Below are 15953 nucleotides of genomic sequence, written 5' to 3'. Positions count from 1 at the left end.
TCAGGGATCTATACTACAAACGTGAATCATAAGAACTAACAGTGTAAACGGTTTAAAGAAGGAATAAACTTGCGCATAATTTCGTCTTATTAACTGCCGGACTCATAAAGCGTAATTTCCTTAATCCATCACCCCCGATCGATGGGATCGTTGATTTTCTCAATATTTTCTGTGCAACTGTTCACACAATGTTCACTATCTTTTCGCTCGAAAGTTTATTTACAATTCTTTGTCCATATAATAAATCTAATATTTGACACGCCTCTGCCCTTGGCCATGTGCTCATTCTAGCCCAAACCTACCACATTCGTTACACCTTACAGTATGCTAGATAATGCATTTAGACTTAGAGGGTATTCCATTTCACTTCGCAGTAGCCCTCATTCTCTCTCTTTGCTGCGAATGCTTTTCTCATTTTCTGTATTATTATTAATGCTAACAAAACGCTTACCTTCCCTTTTTTGCTGGATCGTATGCGAGTCTACATCGCACTTGCTGGTACCCCGTCGCTTGGAGTAGTTTGAATTTTACATTTACCTCCACTTACATACACACACACACACTCACTCACATGTACCGATTCGCTAAACGAGCTGAGTCCACCACATTCTAACTGTTTGCTGCTACTGGTTCGACACAAATTCGACCGTCTTGGCGAGCATATGAAAATGCATCCTTTACACTACATATTTGAGTCGGTAATACACACGCCACGACTGCTACCGCACCTAACACGTTAACGTAACTTCGAGGTTCACACAGTGCTGATTCCTGTTGATGCACCCTTTATGGACACAATCATATGGTGTCATCCTTGTGAAGTTGTGTGCCGGCTTGCTGACGGCATTTGCAAAGGGGGATTTGCATTTTCCTGCGGGAAGATCGATACAACATGCTTTCCGAGGAGCATACGTGATTACAACTTAACTCAAGCTGCTTTGAACTGTTCTATGGGTAAGAATCCTAACCTACGTACACAAACCTACGCCCGGCTGTCACACCTAAGACTGTTGGAGTGTGGAAGAGGCGAACTAATCATTTCGAAAATGTGCACTCCGATTAATACTTATCTTTTTAACAAACTGCATATAATGACAATAAAAACCCTCTTCGCCGTGTATCTCTACTGGAAGCGATTGTGCGTTTTAGAATGAAATTAAAACCATTTACGCCATTGCAACCGACGACCCTTTGGCAGAAAGTTGAACCAAACTTTTAGTCTGTGGTGCACACCCCCATTATGTTCAACCCCAAGCAAAGGGGGTGTCTAGGCAAATCGTGGAGCAAAACGTTGGCTGCAAAAGACTGTCTTAGCTGAAGCATATAGATAGGTAGAGGGGATTTGGGCTGGATGGCGGAATTCCAAAATAGAATCGTTAAATCGGAGACAACTGGCACATCTGGATGGAAAACGAAACGAAAACGATTCGTATACCGGCCTTCTCCAGTTCGCTTACCCCAACAGTAGGCTGGGAGGAGCGGCAGTGGCGTCGCTCCTAGTGGCGTGGCGTGGCGTTCGAATGTCCTTTTCCAGGCACCTCTTCCTCAATTTGAAAACCTGCGGTTAGTCGCGATCGGAACTTGGTCTGAACTTAAAAATAGTCTTTGGTATCATTTTAACCCGCGTTGCCTGCCTTTGTCCCTTCCTAATGCCTACTGTACCCTGGGGATCCGATGTATTGTCCGTCGTAAGTAACTTTACAGGCCAATCACTGTAACGTCTACGTCGAAGAAGAAGAAGTAGGGACAGGGGGAGGAGCAGCAGGAGCTTTTCGTTTGTCGACCAGCTTGATGTCGTGCAACTGCAGATCGTTCTTCGAGGTCGAAGCGAACTTTATTACTGCCTGTGTGGATACCTGAGGCACGTGACTCAGATCTAGTCGTGTCAGTGCGTCACACTTGGCGAGATGATCGAGCGAAAGTTCGGTAATTAGCTTGCAACAGCTCAGATCCAACTCGACCAGTGTTTTGATGGCCGCCGGTGACGTCCCGATTTGCGCAATTGCCGCATCCGTAATGCGCTGACATGAGCTTAGATCAAGGTGCGTTAGATTAGGCAAACCCTGCGTGATGTAGCGCAATGCCACATCTGAGATATCGGCACCGGCCACCTTTAGCATCTTTAGGTTACGTAACCGCGACTTCGAATCCGCCAGACCGGGCCGCGAATCCTTCGGTGCGGACAGTATCTCACGAATCGCGAAATCATTTAGCCCCCCAATAAAGCTCAAATCAAGCACCTGCAATGGAGGGCACATGCACGTGTGCAATCCGAGCACCGCCTGAATGTGGGTGCCCTGCAACGATAGATTCTTGAGTCCGGGAATGCGCGAAATGAGCCACGTCACTTGCCGCTTGCCCAACCCGATCCAGTCCATGATCAGATGTTCCGGCTGGCGGCGCACGATAGCCGACAGCAGGTTCGGCGTGAGTTTATACTCAACGCAACTCATACGCTTCCACAGTGTCGGATCGACCGCAATATTTGACCACGTCTTACACACCAACGTGCAGGTGACCAGTGTTTCCGGTGGAAGGTACCGGAACACGGGCAGCAAACAGTTCGCGTCCAGCGCGTAGTTGCCCGACTGCGACTGGCCACCAGGTGTATGCGACAGCGCCGCTGGTCGTATCGGGTACAATGGTTTCTTCATCTGCTTCGTTGAGGTACTGTGAATCTGGTGCGCCAGCTGCGTGCGTTGGGTCGATTTCTTTCTGGGTAGCGAATGGCTGTTCTTCCCTCCTTCGTGACCATCGTTACCACCCGCTCCATTGCCACTTGTCGCTCCACCGCCACTACCACCAATGGCGCCATTACCTGCGGCCGGTGAATTATGATTCTGCTGGTGATTCCCTAGAACCAATCCAGCACCGCTAGCTCCTCCACTGGTGCCATTTTCTTCACTTTTCCTTCGCTTTACTGGAATGCCACTGCCACTAGTTGCAGAAAGGCCACCATGACCATGACCCTGCTGTTGCTGGTGCTGCTGCTGCAACTCACGACCATCGCGAATGACGCTCGTTGTGTGATGATGGCCACCGAACGCACCAGCACCCTGACCGTGCGGTGTAGGTGGTTGATGATCCATTGGTTCGTGTTTGATTTCCATCTTTACTGCCGAACCACCACCAGGCATTGCGTGAAGCTGGTGCAGTTTCCTGCCCGGCGCCGTATCGTTCTCAGATCCGCTCGAAACATCTTCGTCCTTAATCTTACGCTCGAAGAGTATGTTGCCACCGTTTCCCCCGACGATTACCGCTTTGCCGGAGACCGCAAAATCGTACAGCATATCGTTCTCGAAACGGGGAACCCTCGTAACAACACTGCCACCAGCGCCACTGTTTGGTCCATCACTGGCCGAACCCCCTTCGCCACCACTGTGCGAGTTGTTGCCGTGCGCCAGTGTACTGCCGCCAGCAAACGAGGACGCCATTCCGCCACCAGCTGCCACCATTCTGCCCAGATCGGCATTGTGTACCGAGGACGCATCACTGCTCACGGAAATGCGGCGAATTTCGGAAGATTTCATGCGTGCTCGGAAATGCCGTGGCTACAAGAATAAAAAGGACACCGGTTAAAAAGGATTCTTCATTTAACGAACAACCTCCACCTACGCAACTTCCCACCTACTTCTGCCATCTATACTCACCCGATAGTCGGTGTTTTTGCCCGATTTGCAGCACGTCGGACACTCCCAGCTGTTCGGAAGATCGTCGTTCTGGACACCCTGTACCTCGGGCGCTACTCGCTGGGCACAGTCCGGATGAGAGATTTCGTAGCAAACCGAGCACTCCATCAACGCCGACGGGCCATCCTGCAGTTGGGCCTGCAGCTTCGCCTGAGCCGGTGCAGTGATCGGTGCCTGCCGCCAACCGTCCAGCTGACAGTGGATACACTGTGCCGTCACGGGCAGCATCGGCTGCAAACACTGGCGCATCATGCACGTTTGCTTCGCTCGGCCCGGTCCCCCGAACTTGACCATATCGAGACAGAAGCTGCACTCACCGCAATCGGACCGCTGGCAGGCTTCACAGGTCTTACATCGTGTCCGACGCCGCCGCGGTCCATTATTGCTTCCACCTCCAGCCCCGCCGTTACCAACACCCCCACTGTCCCGTTTCTCACTACCCACACTGCCACTACCAACACCAGGAGAGTGTTTCTTGTACGGACCACGGCCAGCACCGTTTGCTGACGCTACCGAGGGGAATCGGTTGCCACTCGTCGGCTGCGGTGAGACAAAGTTCCGATCGTCATCGTTGCCACTGTAGTGCTGCGGATGGTGTGACTGATGATGAGCATGGTGATAGTGATTTTGCCGCGACGGAGGTCCCATCGTTGTACCACTGTTCGAGCTACCGATCGGTGATCGGGATCGATTGAGAGATTCCTGCTCCTCGGCCGTACCATGACTATGGCGATTAAGGGAATGTTTCTGGGATTGCTGTTGCTGTTGCTGCTGCTGATGGTGATGATGATTAGGTATCTGTGTCGGGGATGTATGTGACGATAGTACTCCTCCTGCTCCTCCTGCCTTTCCGGATGGTGTTCCGTTGCCGCTACTAACAATGATTTGCCTTTGTTGTGATTCACCCTGCAGCAGGGGTTGCTGCTCAGTAGTTGCCGAGATCCCATTGCTTTTCCCTTCTTCAGGAGTCCTCTTCCTCGTCTCGTTCTCACATCCACCGTCTGCTGCTTCGTCTCCATCCGATTTCGCCGCCTCTTGATCCTCATTGTCGTCAGTCGATCGGTTACCACCTTCTCCCGTACCATCACCCGAATAGTATTCGTAGTGCTCTCGGATGTACGAGTTGTTGCTGATGTTCAGATCCGGGTGCAGTACCGGTACACCGGTCACGGCTAGCTCGGGGCTATCCTTGCAGTGCCGCTCGACCAACGTTCGCACATCCTTGATCACGGCCACCGGATCCCGAATCAGCTTCGGGACGTTCTTACGCTGGGCTGGCAGATCGTATAGGTACATGACGATGTCCTTCAGCCCGAACAGCTCGTAGTGCGTCAGGTGGACGTGCGGTTTACCGTGCAGCTCGTGCTCCCGTCCCTTCTCGCCGACCAGATGCGCATGGCCGAGCAGCGTATATACGTACTTGGCAAGCACGTACCACAACATCTCGGTGAAAAACGGATAGCGGAACTTTTGCGGTACTTTAGTGTTATCCTCGACCTGCGCGATCTTCAGCTGCTTCACGATACCGAACGAGTGCAAGAAGTTGCCACCGAACACTAGCGAGTCGGTGGGCGTGTAGACCGCGTGGATCCAACCCGTCGGAATGAAGAACGTGTTTCCGGCGGTCAGGTAGACGCGAGCACACTTCTCGACCGTATCACCGAAGAACACATCCGATTGCTTACCGGATAGCACCCACTTCTCATATAGTTGCAGGTTCTTCTCGGTGGGCGGTATCAACCAGAAAACCTTGCTGCCACGCAGAATGTGATACCAGACCGAGGTACCACCGAAATCGACGTGGAAATCCGTGTAGCAGTTCTTCACCGACATCAGGCAGTACTTCTGCACCTTCGGGTACATCATGTCGTTCAGCAGATTCGTCGATTCAACCTGCGATTCCTTCAACTGCTTCGGCCACACTACATCCACCCAATCGATCTGTCGCACGATCGCCGGACTCTGAACGTAGTTCTCGAGCCGCGTATGGGAAAACTCGAGCGAGATGACGTTCAGAAGCTTCTTCTTGACCGGATCCTCGTAATACTTCTCCCAGTCCTTCATCGTCATCTCGATGTTCTTCTGCGTGTTCACATCCATTACGTCCAGTGTGCGACGTGAACCGACGCACGTGCGAACGTCGCCGATCGAGAAATTGGATGAGGGTACCTGCAACCCGAGGCCGGTCTTCTCCTTAAACAGCAGCGGTATATTGAAGCCATTCTGTTGCAGAAACCTAGCGAGAGGAAAGGGAGAGGGGGCATAGTGCGAAACAAATTAAAAAAGGTGTTAAACGGATTCTAATGTTTTCTACCAGACAACGGAGCACCAATTCGGCACAGAGCGACAGCCTCACCACAAACAGCAAATGAATTCACAAACGGAACGGATTCATTAAACTGTCCGTACTGTTGTGCCAGATGCAAAGCAGGTCAACGAGAGATCTAAAACCAGTTTAAGGATCGTTTAGCGCCGACTAGCTTTGTAGAATGAAAGCGTCATTCATGCCATTTCAATGGTGGATAAGTGAGCCACATCCTTACAGCTTATCTAACATTCATATACTGGCCGGGTCCGACCGAGTTTTCCCGAATGAGCATGAGAATGAAGAAGAATGAAGTAGAAAGGAATAAAAGATTCATTGCTGTTTTTGAGAAATGTTCCATATAAACGACAAAAGCGTTTTCCTGGCATCCCCTTTGGGTAACACTGAGAATGATGAGACCATTATGCATTCACATAAGCCAGATGAGAGGGGAATGAGGCTGGTATGCCATTCCTATCCATTTCCATAATCATTTGATTGAAATAATCGATATCTGAAGGAATGGTTCAATTATAGATTGAAAAACATCGAAGGGTATTATACTGCCCATGAAAATACAACTGCCTCACGTGAATTTCCAGAAAAAAGGGTAGCAAACAATGGCATCACATAGCAAGCTGTGACTGGGTTTATACTTGTTTCATCTAGCATCTAACCGACTCTCTACACGGGCGCGAGAAAGCTGAAAATGAGATGAGAATGAAAAAGGCGAGAATGTCAAATCCCATACAAATGGAAATGTAAAGATACAAGTAGGCTGTCACAAATGTATGGGATTTGACATTCTCGCCTTTTTCATTCTCATCTCATTTTCAGCTTTCTCGCGCCCGTGTAGAGAGTCGGTAACTAAACGGATGACAGTAACTTCAGTCTTAACTGTGATTCAAAGCGCAAGTCACTTGTGAAAAAAAAATCCCCTTCATTTTTCTCAATTGTCCGTCTCATTATTTTCTCTCCAATATCTTTCATACACCGAAGAAAGTTGAACTCCAGTTAAAGTTGAGCCCTTATTCTTCTTTCCATAATGACCAGACACATTGCGAAAACAACATCGGCAGCCCATTAAAATAAGTTGCAACAAATCGATACAAGTTTAATAAAGCAGCAACTCTACTTTACAGACTAGACGACCCACTGATCCACACATCCAGATATGCCGGTGAGTGAAAAAAATTCTTGGATCGCATGGTGTAGTCTTCTTCCGGATAACCGGTTAGCCATGCTCGATTCGACCGCAACAGACAGTGGAGCGTGACGCGTTTCATTTGTTCGTTCATCCGCCACCAGAATGGACAGCACAACTTACCCAACGGTTAAATTTTCGCCCTTCATCTCCCGCACCATTCCGGATTGCGCGAAACGGGGCGACTCCAGCTTCTCTGCCACGCTAAATCCTCTCGCGCCCTCATAGTCATCGTCTCCGAGTGTCCACTCTTCCGAGTACAGCTTCCGTTGTTTACGTTCACGCTATGATAGATAGGGAAAGAGAGAAAGAGAAGGTGTATGGTGAAATAATGAGAAATCAAATGTCTAAGACAGTAGATGCGATGAAGCAGGATTCCGTCAGCAAATATTGTAAATTTCGATAACAGAATTGCGTTGCAACCACGCATCCGGTGCTTGGTACGGCTTTCTTCGACCCGGGAAAACCATGCTTGCGTGGATCGTCTTTCGTGAGAAAAGTTCCTTTCGTCCGTTTAGCAGTTTCGGAAAAGGCCACACTATTTACCCTCAACTGCACCCATTCCTGCTTCTGTTGTGGCTACTACTACTACTACCATTTTTACTGGTGCTGACCGTGAAAAGCGAAAGTCATCGCCCAGCTGTTTCGCTAAGTGACGTCGGTTGAATTGCCGGTTGTCTACGGAAGAAATGCGTACCGACCTTTTGTCGATATGTGAAAATGCAAAGCACAAGACACAAGAAAGATACCTATGGAACAGAAGTGTGGCGAAGCGTTCAATAACAAACATGCAATCGAACACTTCACATCCAGCACACGCTTAATCGCGTTTACGCTGATTGCCTCTCCCAGGTTCAGTTTTGGGTGTTTGAGCTGAAGATTCAACAGAACTTTTCGAATCTGCAGTTGCAGGGTGAGGAAAGTCCGTGCCGAAAGTTTTCCGCTTACTCGAGGTAAATAGTTTCAAATGTTTTTTTTTATGTTGGCAATGACAGAAGTGTTTGTTCAATCCAAACGCGTACAGAGCAATGGAAGGACAAAAGGAAAACGAACAGAATCCATACCATTCTTGATCCAGAGGAACACCTACAACTCACGCTTTAACTTTGCCCTTTGCTGGGCCACGAATGACTGACCAGTAAGCATCGAACTTGGCAAGGATAAGAAATGATTTCCACAAAAAGGGTCGAAGGAAAGGAACAACAAGAAAACCGGTTCCGTTCGAATTGGGCGCAGTGGAGGTTGCGAGAGAAGATTCTGTTCCAAAATTTAAACCCACAAGACAGGTCAGCCTGGGAGTGGTCTGGTTGACCAGTGACGTTTTGACTCGCGAAATTGTGCCGCTTTCGAAGCGATTGGTAGGAACATGGCTTGATGGTTGCTCCACACAGTTGCTGCTTCTAGATCACGGATAGCTCGGAAATATCCACGTTGAAAAGAGATCACAGTAATCGTCATCGAGAGGTTTTGGAAACTAAAAAAAACAATGGGAAATGAAACATCTTCCATTCAACCCCAAATTGGATATGCTAGAACACCGGTAACTGGTTTCCATATAAGGCTCCCTATTTCATCCAACGATTCTTGTATGTTTTCCAGCGAGAACAAACAGACTATCACAGCCTTTTATTCTTCTCAGCATGTTGAATTATATTTTAAGGCAACACGTTTCAACCACCCTGCGGTAAGCATCCAATATGATCGATGAACTCGCTTTGCCACCGGAACTCTGTGATGAATTTAAAGACTTCGTTGCCTTATATTATTACGTCACTAACCCACGCCCTTTGCGTACTTGGCGAGAGCGAATGACAGAGAGCACAACACAACAACGACACACTGAAACGCTTATCGGATATTGCGAAAGTTCGGCAGCGATCTTCTAGTCCAATTTGCGCTGTTCGTGATGCCCCATTTATCGGCAAGCTGTGAGACGTGTTTTACAGCAAGTCGACGACACCGGTGTGCGCCGTCTCGTACGTATATCGCCAAGAGTACATCGACGTTGGCGTTCGGCGTAAAATGGAGACACTCGCTGGTTGGAGCCCACACCGTTGGATGATTCAACAAGCTGATACGCGATAACTCTGCCCGGAAATATCCTTGCAGCAGACACGGAGATAATTTTGCCATAATGACCCATTTCAATTGCGCTTATCTGTGGCCAAATATGCTATCGCTCCCAGAGACGGACACCGTCATTTAATTACTGGGTTTTCTCCTATCGTTCATTCGATTCGGCTTGAATGGTTGTCTCCACACGTAGGTAACTACTGTGATGTCATTAAAACAGTTGTTCAAATCTTTCCTTCGGAATTGGGAAGCAAAATAATGACTGCCGTACCTGTGGTAGCACTTCCTAACATTGCCTTACGATATTTAAGTTCATTCATAGCTCATAAGTCACCTGTTCGCGTGGAAAGCAACAGAATCAAGGACAAACAGAACAGCACAGACCAATTTGTCCTCAAGAAAGTGACCAGCTCATCGCACCGTTCCGCGAACCCGGAATCGGTACGGTTGCTGCTGTTTGTTGATTCTATAATTTTAAAGCGTTACCCCTATTGCTCGTGATGCTTGCCATCTCCGGCAGTAAAGGGGACAAGGGGAAAATCAAAATGGATTCATTCCGGCGCTGCCCCATTGGCCGGTCACACAGCGAAGGTTTCTCCTGACCGGCCGGCGCCTCCAGGGAAACTATTTGGAGGAAAAGTCGTGAAGAAAAGCACGTATGAAATATTCATTTACACGTCGTCTCGGATCCTCCTCCTCGTCTTTGCCTTCCTTCCTGCCCTGCTTCCGTGTTGCACTATTCCCGCAACCCTTTAAGTGTTGGCGCTACTATTTCGGTCGTTCCGGGATTGGTCGGCGACGGCTGGCGTCGTTACAGGTCTTCCGCGAAGTGCGATGCCGAAACAAACCGATCCGGGCCGTATATTTGGATTCGGCCGGGTTGGCGGCGTTAGCACGCACGAAAACCGAAATGAACCACCGGCCGGTTCGCCGGTGTGTGTGCTCTACCGCTGCGACGATTCATCCCGATGCCCGTTCGATTTTCGGTTCAAGATTTTCGGGCTCGAGGATAGCGCGCGCGCGCACCCACTCAGACTCTCCCGGTTGGTGATGTTCCAACGCGAATTGCCCTTGCTCTCGTTCACGCGCACCACACGAAAACGCGCATACCGTCGACAGAACAGAGATAGCTGACCACTTCGGCCTCGGCATCGGCAACGGCGGGTCTTGATTCTCGCTTCCACGCATCATTTTCTAGGGAGGAGCAGACTCCACTTTGCGGCTCTCCACATACCAAGCCATGTCGTAGCAACACAGCGCCATGAATGACCAACACGGATGGCTGTAGCCTTGCTTTGCGGGCGAAAAGCATGAACTCATCTTTCTGGGGCCCATTACGCGTCATCGGCGCGGTGGACGGAACCGCGAGCGATTGGATTTCCTTTGTCAAACGGTGCTACGTTTGCCTTGGGGCCGCGATTGGCGGGCACCCCTCGGTGAAGCATTCAATTAAGGTGTGTGTACGTCGATGTAGCTCGCTAGAGTCACAGTCACCAGAAAACTACGTGTTTCGAGACCGAGTTGATCGAGCATCGAGTCTAAAACCAGATCTGCAAACAAGAGGGAGAATTGTCAACAATTTTTGGTCCTAATCAGAACGATGTACTTTTTGTTAGAATTTGAGCCTCGAATTAAACCAAATACCTGACAAAAAAATTGCCAACGGATTGCTTTCCATCATCATCATGTTTCGCTGTACTTCGGAAAGCAAAAAAACAGATCGCCAAACGAAAACCCCCCTTAATGGGGCCATTCCGAGGGGTTTGGAGGATGGAGGTTTCACACACATCCCCAAAGCGAAAAGAGCACGCGCTGTTGATACCTTGTTGAGTGCGTCCCCCTGAATTGCAACTCATAGCCACACACCACTCGCCACGACGACCAGAGCGCGAGAACGGGCGGATGAAAGACGGAAGCTTGGAGTGTGAAGCACGGATGCGGACCAAACATCAGCGTGTCATCGCGATCTTCTTCGCCGCCTCTGCGTTGCGACAACATTACATCCACTTCCCATCCAACATCTCTCCCCATCTATCCACATCAGGCGTACTTCGTTATTTATTAATTTTTTTTAGATATATTTCTTCACTGCAAGCAAAGTACATGCTCGTCGTGGCTTATGATGGAGCCGCACCACACAAATCCTTTCCCTTTCAAAAAGTACGTGCGTCTAGGAACACAAACCGGACCTTCAAGATCACCATTAGCGGGCTTCATTCTACGGAGAAACGGACACAATATCGCAGATTTCTGCCCGCTTACACGCACTACAACTACTGCCTGCCGGACATCGAGATCAGCGCCAGCCAGGGCGTTGGACCAGAGAACACGAATTATGCTCCGCCGTGTCCGCCCGTTTATTATCACATTTATGAACACACACACGCGCGCGCACGCCCGGCGAACAAACGGAACACGCCTTTTACTTACCAATTGCCTGCGACTTTTCGAGGGTGATATCGGCGGTGGCACCTTATCGGACGACATCGCGCGCCGCACGTTTTCTCAACCACAGGAAGCCGCCAATGTTGATGGTTGCTATTGGGCGCGCTCTGGGGCTTGTGCCCGTCTTCCACTTCCTTTTCTCTGCTGGCTCTCGCTCGCCGCCTACTTTTCCTCCGACCTTCTTTTCTCGGCACAGCGGTTGGTCCACGCAGGCCGACGGCAGTTAGAACTTTCCTCACTGAACGCTGCTACACCCCAGCAGCGGGTCAAACATATGCACCAGACAGGCGATGATGCTCAGTTGGCGATGATGAAACAGCCGTTTAAGCAGTCCGGCGACTGTTTTTTTTTGCTTTGTATTTTTTATCACTTTAACCGTCTTGCACTAATCACCACTCCGAAACTCAGACTAATGGCACTCCAGCTCAATCATAGCGCGGTGTACTAGGAAAGGAAAAACAGACCAAATTAATTAACACGCTTACCACAGTGCGGCGATCGGCGATGATGCAAATGTGTAAGGTGCATTTCTGGCGCGGTGTGCGATTCCGCGAACACTTAAAACCCCCACCAATAACCCGGCCCTTCCGATAAGACACACGAAAAGAGGAAATGATCTATTATTTCTACTATCTCCTCAAAAGACAAACGCCACGATGAGGCCCCCCGCCTGGTTGCACCGCTACAAGTGAGAAACACCAACAAAAACAACAACGCCAGCACAGTATTGTCGCCGCCGTCGCTCACAAATGGATATCACCTTCAGCTGCCGCGCTTGCACCTATAACGCCACTTGGCTTGCGAGAGGAATGGGCAAGGGGCCGCGTTGCACACACTTGTTCACTCCGCATATGGATTTTTCGTCGCCGTGTGTCACCTTCCACGGTTGCTCCCGCGCGTGCTGTTTGCGCGATTCGTAATTCTTTCCCTTCACGACGTCGACGGCGACGGCAAACGAGACGCACCAACAACACCACCACGGCATTCACGGCACGGCGATTTTCACGCTGGTGTGACGTCGTCGTTCACGGCCGAGGAGGGTGTGGGCCTCGGCGGTGGAATAGCTGTTGGGAGGGGTTGCGTACTTGCGACGTGCACTTTAATCAACCGACCGACGTCGACAACGGCGACGATGACGACGAAAAGATTGCTGGAAAACGGGACGGGGGAGGCGCGTCGTTAAAGCAAATCACACTTTTCTGCTTGCGGACAGCAAAAACCTGCAAAATCGACGTGCGTGAAAGCCACCCGCCTCGAACGTCTGACCACACGAACGGCACGCACACAACTGAACAAAAAAAAAACTCGAGAGTTTCGAGTGTGTTGCCGCTCGAAGGAACGAGCGAGCGAGACAAGCAGTGCGCGCACTTCGAACGCGATGTTCCGGCACGGAATGATGGGAGAGAGGGAGCGAGGCGACCGCCAACGACACCGCCTGTCGTGTACACTGATACGCACATCTACTTGCAACAATCCCGGACGCACTTTTCAGCACCAATTATGCACTTCCGCCCTTTCGGACCGGGGAATGCATCATCCAGCGCACTAACCAATCGTCATCCCAGCTATCTCTTCTTGCGCCAGAGATCCGGGGACCCTCTACTGCCGTAAGCGTAAGCAGGACCGAGCGATGAGACAGCTAATCTCGTCGACGAACATTTCCAGGCTAGATGTGTGCTGTTTCAAGCGAGGTTCAATTTTGAGCGTACTTTGAACACTCGCGGAAAAACTCCAAGCAGGAGGAAACTTGCACATAGCGGTAGCGGCTTTTCCAGCATTTCCACAATTTTCTGTGCGTCTCAAGTGTGGTTTTTGGAGAGAAAACACGAAAACCTAGAAAAGTCGGCGATCTTTTCGATCCTGTCCCGGGAGCGAAAGATTGCCGAAGCCATCCGAAGATCCCCGAAGACTTTGGTCAGTTTATGCTACGGTGGTATTTATGCGGTAAGGTGAACCGAGCCAAGTGGCCGAAATTCCCTACCTCCCCCTTCATGCATCTCTTCCAGCTGCACTGCCCTACCCACACAGCAAGTGCGTCCTTCACCGAAAAAAAGAACGAACGAACCAACGCACACTCATTCCACTGGCAGGAAATTCCTGTTCCAAAATTACCGACCGCCAACTTCCTCTTTTGCCAACCAAACACAGCTAACTCGTCGCTCATATTAAGGCAACAGCGACCACCGTGAAACATCAGCGTCCGCACTCTATTAGTGGCAGCAAGATAAAGCCAAAAAACGCGTGCTTCATCGGGGTCAAGACAGTACGCCAAAGGGGAGGAGGGGTTTGCCATGTCAACAGCGCTCCGAAAACGGGATCTCTAGCCTCACGAGCCCTAAACCTACCACGTGCACACACAACACACCGCCGACATAGAGTTCGAGAAGAGACGCACTACGCAAAGAAACCTGAAGCACGATGCGCGCATCGCCGTGATGCACGTTGCTACGAGAAGAACCTGTTCACACGACCGCCTGGCCGTTCCACTGTCTATGAGAGATCAATGAGAGCGAAACAGATCTCCCGCGCGCGACCTACCACTGAGAGGCTTAACGTCGTTTTTATGCTTTTTTTATTTTCTGCCGAAGTGTACATTCGAGAGCGCTGCTTATTTTCGAACGAGACGCGCAGGGAGAGAATCCATGGAGGTTTATGGAGGCTAAAAATCAACAAAAAGAAGCAGCCAGTAAGAATCCGGAATCATCGAACGCCGCATCGCACACATGGTGTCGAACCCGGTGTGGTCTAGGTCTACTACATCTCGATATCCATCGTGGCAGGGTCGGGTGCGACTGCCGGCTGTGAAGTGATGCTGCCAACACAGATGATACCCTGTTGTGGCTCGAAATCATCCAAATCTTCGTCGTAATCCGGCAGGTCGGGTAGCGTCTCGTCATCCATAGACCACTGTGCTACTGAGCCAGCGGAGGATGTGATACCTGTAGTAGGAGATATTGTGCTGCTGGTGGTGCTGCTTGCTTCTCGCTCCTTTTTGTTCGCTTGCTGCTCGCGCTGCTCCAGCTGCTCCGTTACGGTGGAAAACAGTTTATCCAGCCGCTCCTGGGGCGGTTGCCAGATCATCAGTGCGGTGCATGGTTTCTCCATGCGTTCGAGGATCACCTTGGGCAGTATCTCTGCACGGGTATCGAGTTTTCGCACCTCCTCGCAGATGGCAATCCTTTGAGCCTTTTTCAATCGTTCCTCCAGCTCTTGCGGTGACATGCACACGATGTACGGCTGTTGGCTTTTGTCCTCGCTCAACATCATGTCGCCGTCATCCAACGTTGCCGAGGTGCCCGGTAACGCGGAACTGTCGCTCGATCGGTTGATATCGTGCGCGGTGTATTCGCTGGATAGGTGCAGGTTGTTCAAATGCGACGACATCATCTCCTCTGTGAGAAACTGTTTCGTGGGTCTGAACAAGAATCATAGGAAGGCGTGAGGGTAAAGCCGGTTGCACACAGGTTCACTCAAGTAAAATACTCACAATAAATTCGGCAGCGCCATGTCCAGATCAGTCTTTCGTTTGCGTACTTCCGGCAGATGTGGGGTGCTATTATGAATGATCGCCGTTGGCGACGGGGGACCAAACGTGGGAGGACTGAGACTGCTGCACGATGGTATCGACAGAACGGGTGATGAGGGACCGACTGGAACGGCGATAGGGCTGGGCCGGATCACGGCATTAAACTCCATCACCTGCCCCGGTTTCACACCGTAGGACCACGGCATTTCGGCAAAGTTAAAAGGCGCACCCGTTGGTGACGGCATTATTTGTGAGGGTAAAATACTCGGATTTCTGTTGCAGCAGTGAGTAAAAAGGAGTTCAGTTAGTAGACGACAAACAAGACACGGCTAATCGAAGAGTGTCGTTGATGCACCTTATCTTCAACGGAGATATCCGTTTCGTTCCTTGGTAGAAACTGGAGTGTGAAGACATCTCGCACGACCTATCTCTGGCGGGTGTGTTTATAAGCGACCGGATCACGCCGAAAGATCCAGCACGATCCAGAACGTTCTAGACGGTCGGCCAGTTCCCGCTTCCAGCTGCAGCACGATCCCGGGAGATCCTTATAGCGTTTCAATTCACTTTAAAGGTCTGATTTATGTTAAAAACACACGAACAACGCAGGAAAATATCGTTCCGAGCCTTGGCTTGGAGGCTACCAAGTGATTAGACGTAACGCGCACCCAAAACCAAACGTTATTATTTTTGCTCAAACTGAGCTACTCGTCG

At 50.2% G+C, this 15953-nt stretch overlaps 2 protein-coding genes across 9 annotated transcripts; both read right to left on the bottom strand.

The window, feature by feature from the left end:
- Nucleotides 1–76: 76 nt before the first annotated feature.
- LOC125948145 (jmjC domain-containing histone demethylation protein 1) lies at nucleotides 77–14149 on the bottom strand. 8 transcript variants are annotated; one of them, XM_049673930.1, is made up of 5 exons: nucleotides 14125–14149; nucleotides 11702–12160; nucleotides 7322–7482; nucleotides 3651–5925; nucleotides 77–3551 (listed from the first exon to the last, which is right to left on the bottom strand). In XM_049673930.1, the coding sequence occupies exons 2-5, from the start codon at nucleotides 11756–11758 to the stop codon at nucleotides 1722–1724; spliced, it is 4323 nt and encodes a 1440-aa protein (XP_049529887.1). In that variant the 5' UTR covers nucleotides 11759–12160; nucleotides 14125–14149; the 3' UTR covers nucleotides 77–1721. The 8 variants fall into 8 exon arrangements, with proteins under 8 accessions (XP_049529887.1, XP_049529884.1, XP_049529880.1 ...); XM_049673927.1 differs by lacking the exon at nucleotides 14125–14149 and adding an exon at nucleotides 13175–13287; XM_049673923.1 differs by lacking the exon at nucleotides 14125–14149 and adding an exon at nucleotides 12682–12985.
- A 122-nt stretch (nucleotides 14150–14271) lies between these two features.
- On the bottom strand, nucleotides 14272–15863 carry LOC125948193 (uncharacterized). Its single transcript, XM_049674023.1, has 3 exons — nucleotides 15598–15863; nucleotides 15204–15515; nucleotides 14272–15131 (listed from the first exon to the last, which is right to left on the bottom strand). The coding sequence occupies exons 1-3, from the start codon at nucleotides 15654–15656 to the stop codon at nucleotides 14471–14473; spliced, it is 1032 nt and encodes a 343-aa protein (XP_049529980.1). The 5' UTR covers nucleotides 15657–15863; the 3' UTR covers nucleotides 14272–14470.
- Nucleotides 15864–15953: the final 90 nt, after the last annotated feature.

Source organism: Anopheles darlingi, chromosome 2, assembly GCF_943734745.1.
Source record: "Anopheles darlingi chromosome 2, idAnoDarlMG_H_01, whole genome shotgun sequence".
In the NCBI taxonomy this organism is placed as follows: domain Eukaryota; kingdom Metazoa; phylum Arthropoda; class Insecta; order Diptera; family Culicidae; genus Anopheles; species Anopheles darlingi.
This window is presented reverse-complemented; position numbering and strand designations above follow the sequence as displayed.

Excerpts from the sequence above, each read along its gene's own strand:
- LOC125948145 (XM_049673930.1), bottom strand. The coding sequence starts at position 11,758 with ATGTCGTCCGATAAGGTGCCACCGCCGATATCACCCTCGAAAAGTCGC. Across the intron at positions 7,483-11,701 it reads CGAAAAGTCGCAGGCAATTG|CGTGAACGTAAACAACGGAA; the intron begins GTAAGTAAAAGG and ends TATCTATCATAG. Across the intron at positions 5,926-7,321 it reads GGCGAAAATTTAACCGTTGG|GTTTCTGCAACAGAATGGCT; the intron begins GTAAGTTGTGCT and ends TCCTCTCGCTAG.
- LOC125948193 (XM_049674023.1), bottom strand. The coding sequence starts at position 15,656 with ATGTCTTCACACTCCAGTTTCTACCAAGGAACGAAACGGATATCTCCG. Across the intron at positions 15,516-15,597 it reads ATATCTCCGTTGAAGATAAG|AAATCCGAGTATTTTACCCT; the intron begins GTGCATCAACGA and ends CTGCTGCAACAG. Across the intron at positions 15,132-15,203 it reads ATGGCGCTGCCGAATTTATT|ACCCACGAAACAGTTTCTCA; the intron begins GTGAGTATTTTA and ends ATTCTTGTTCAG.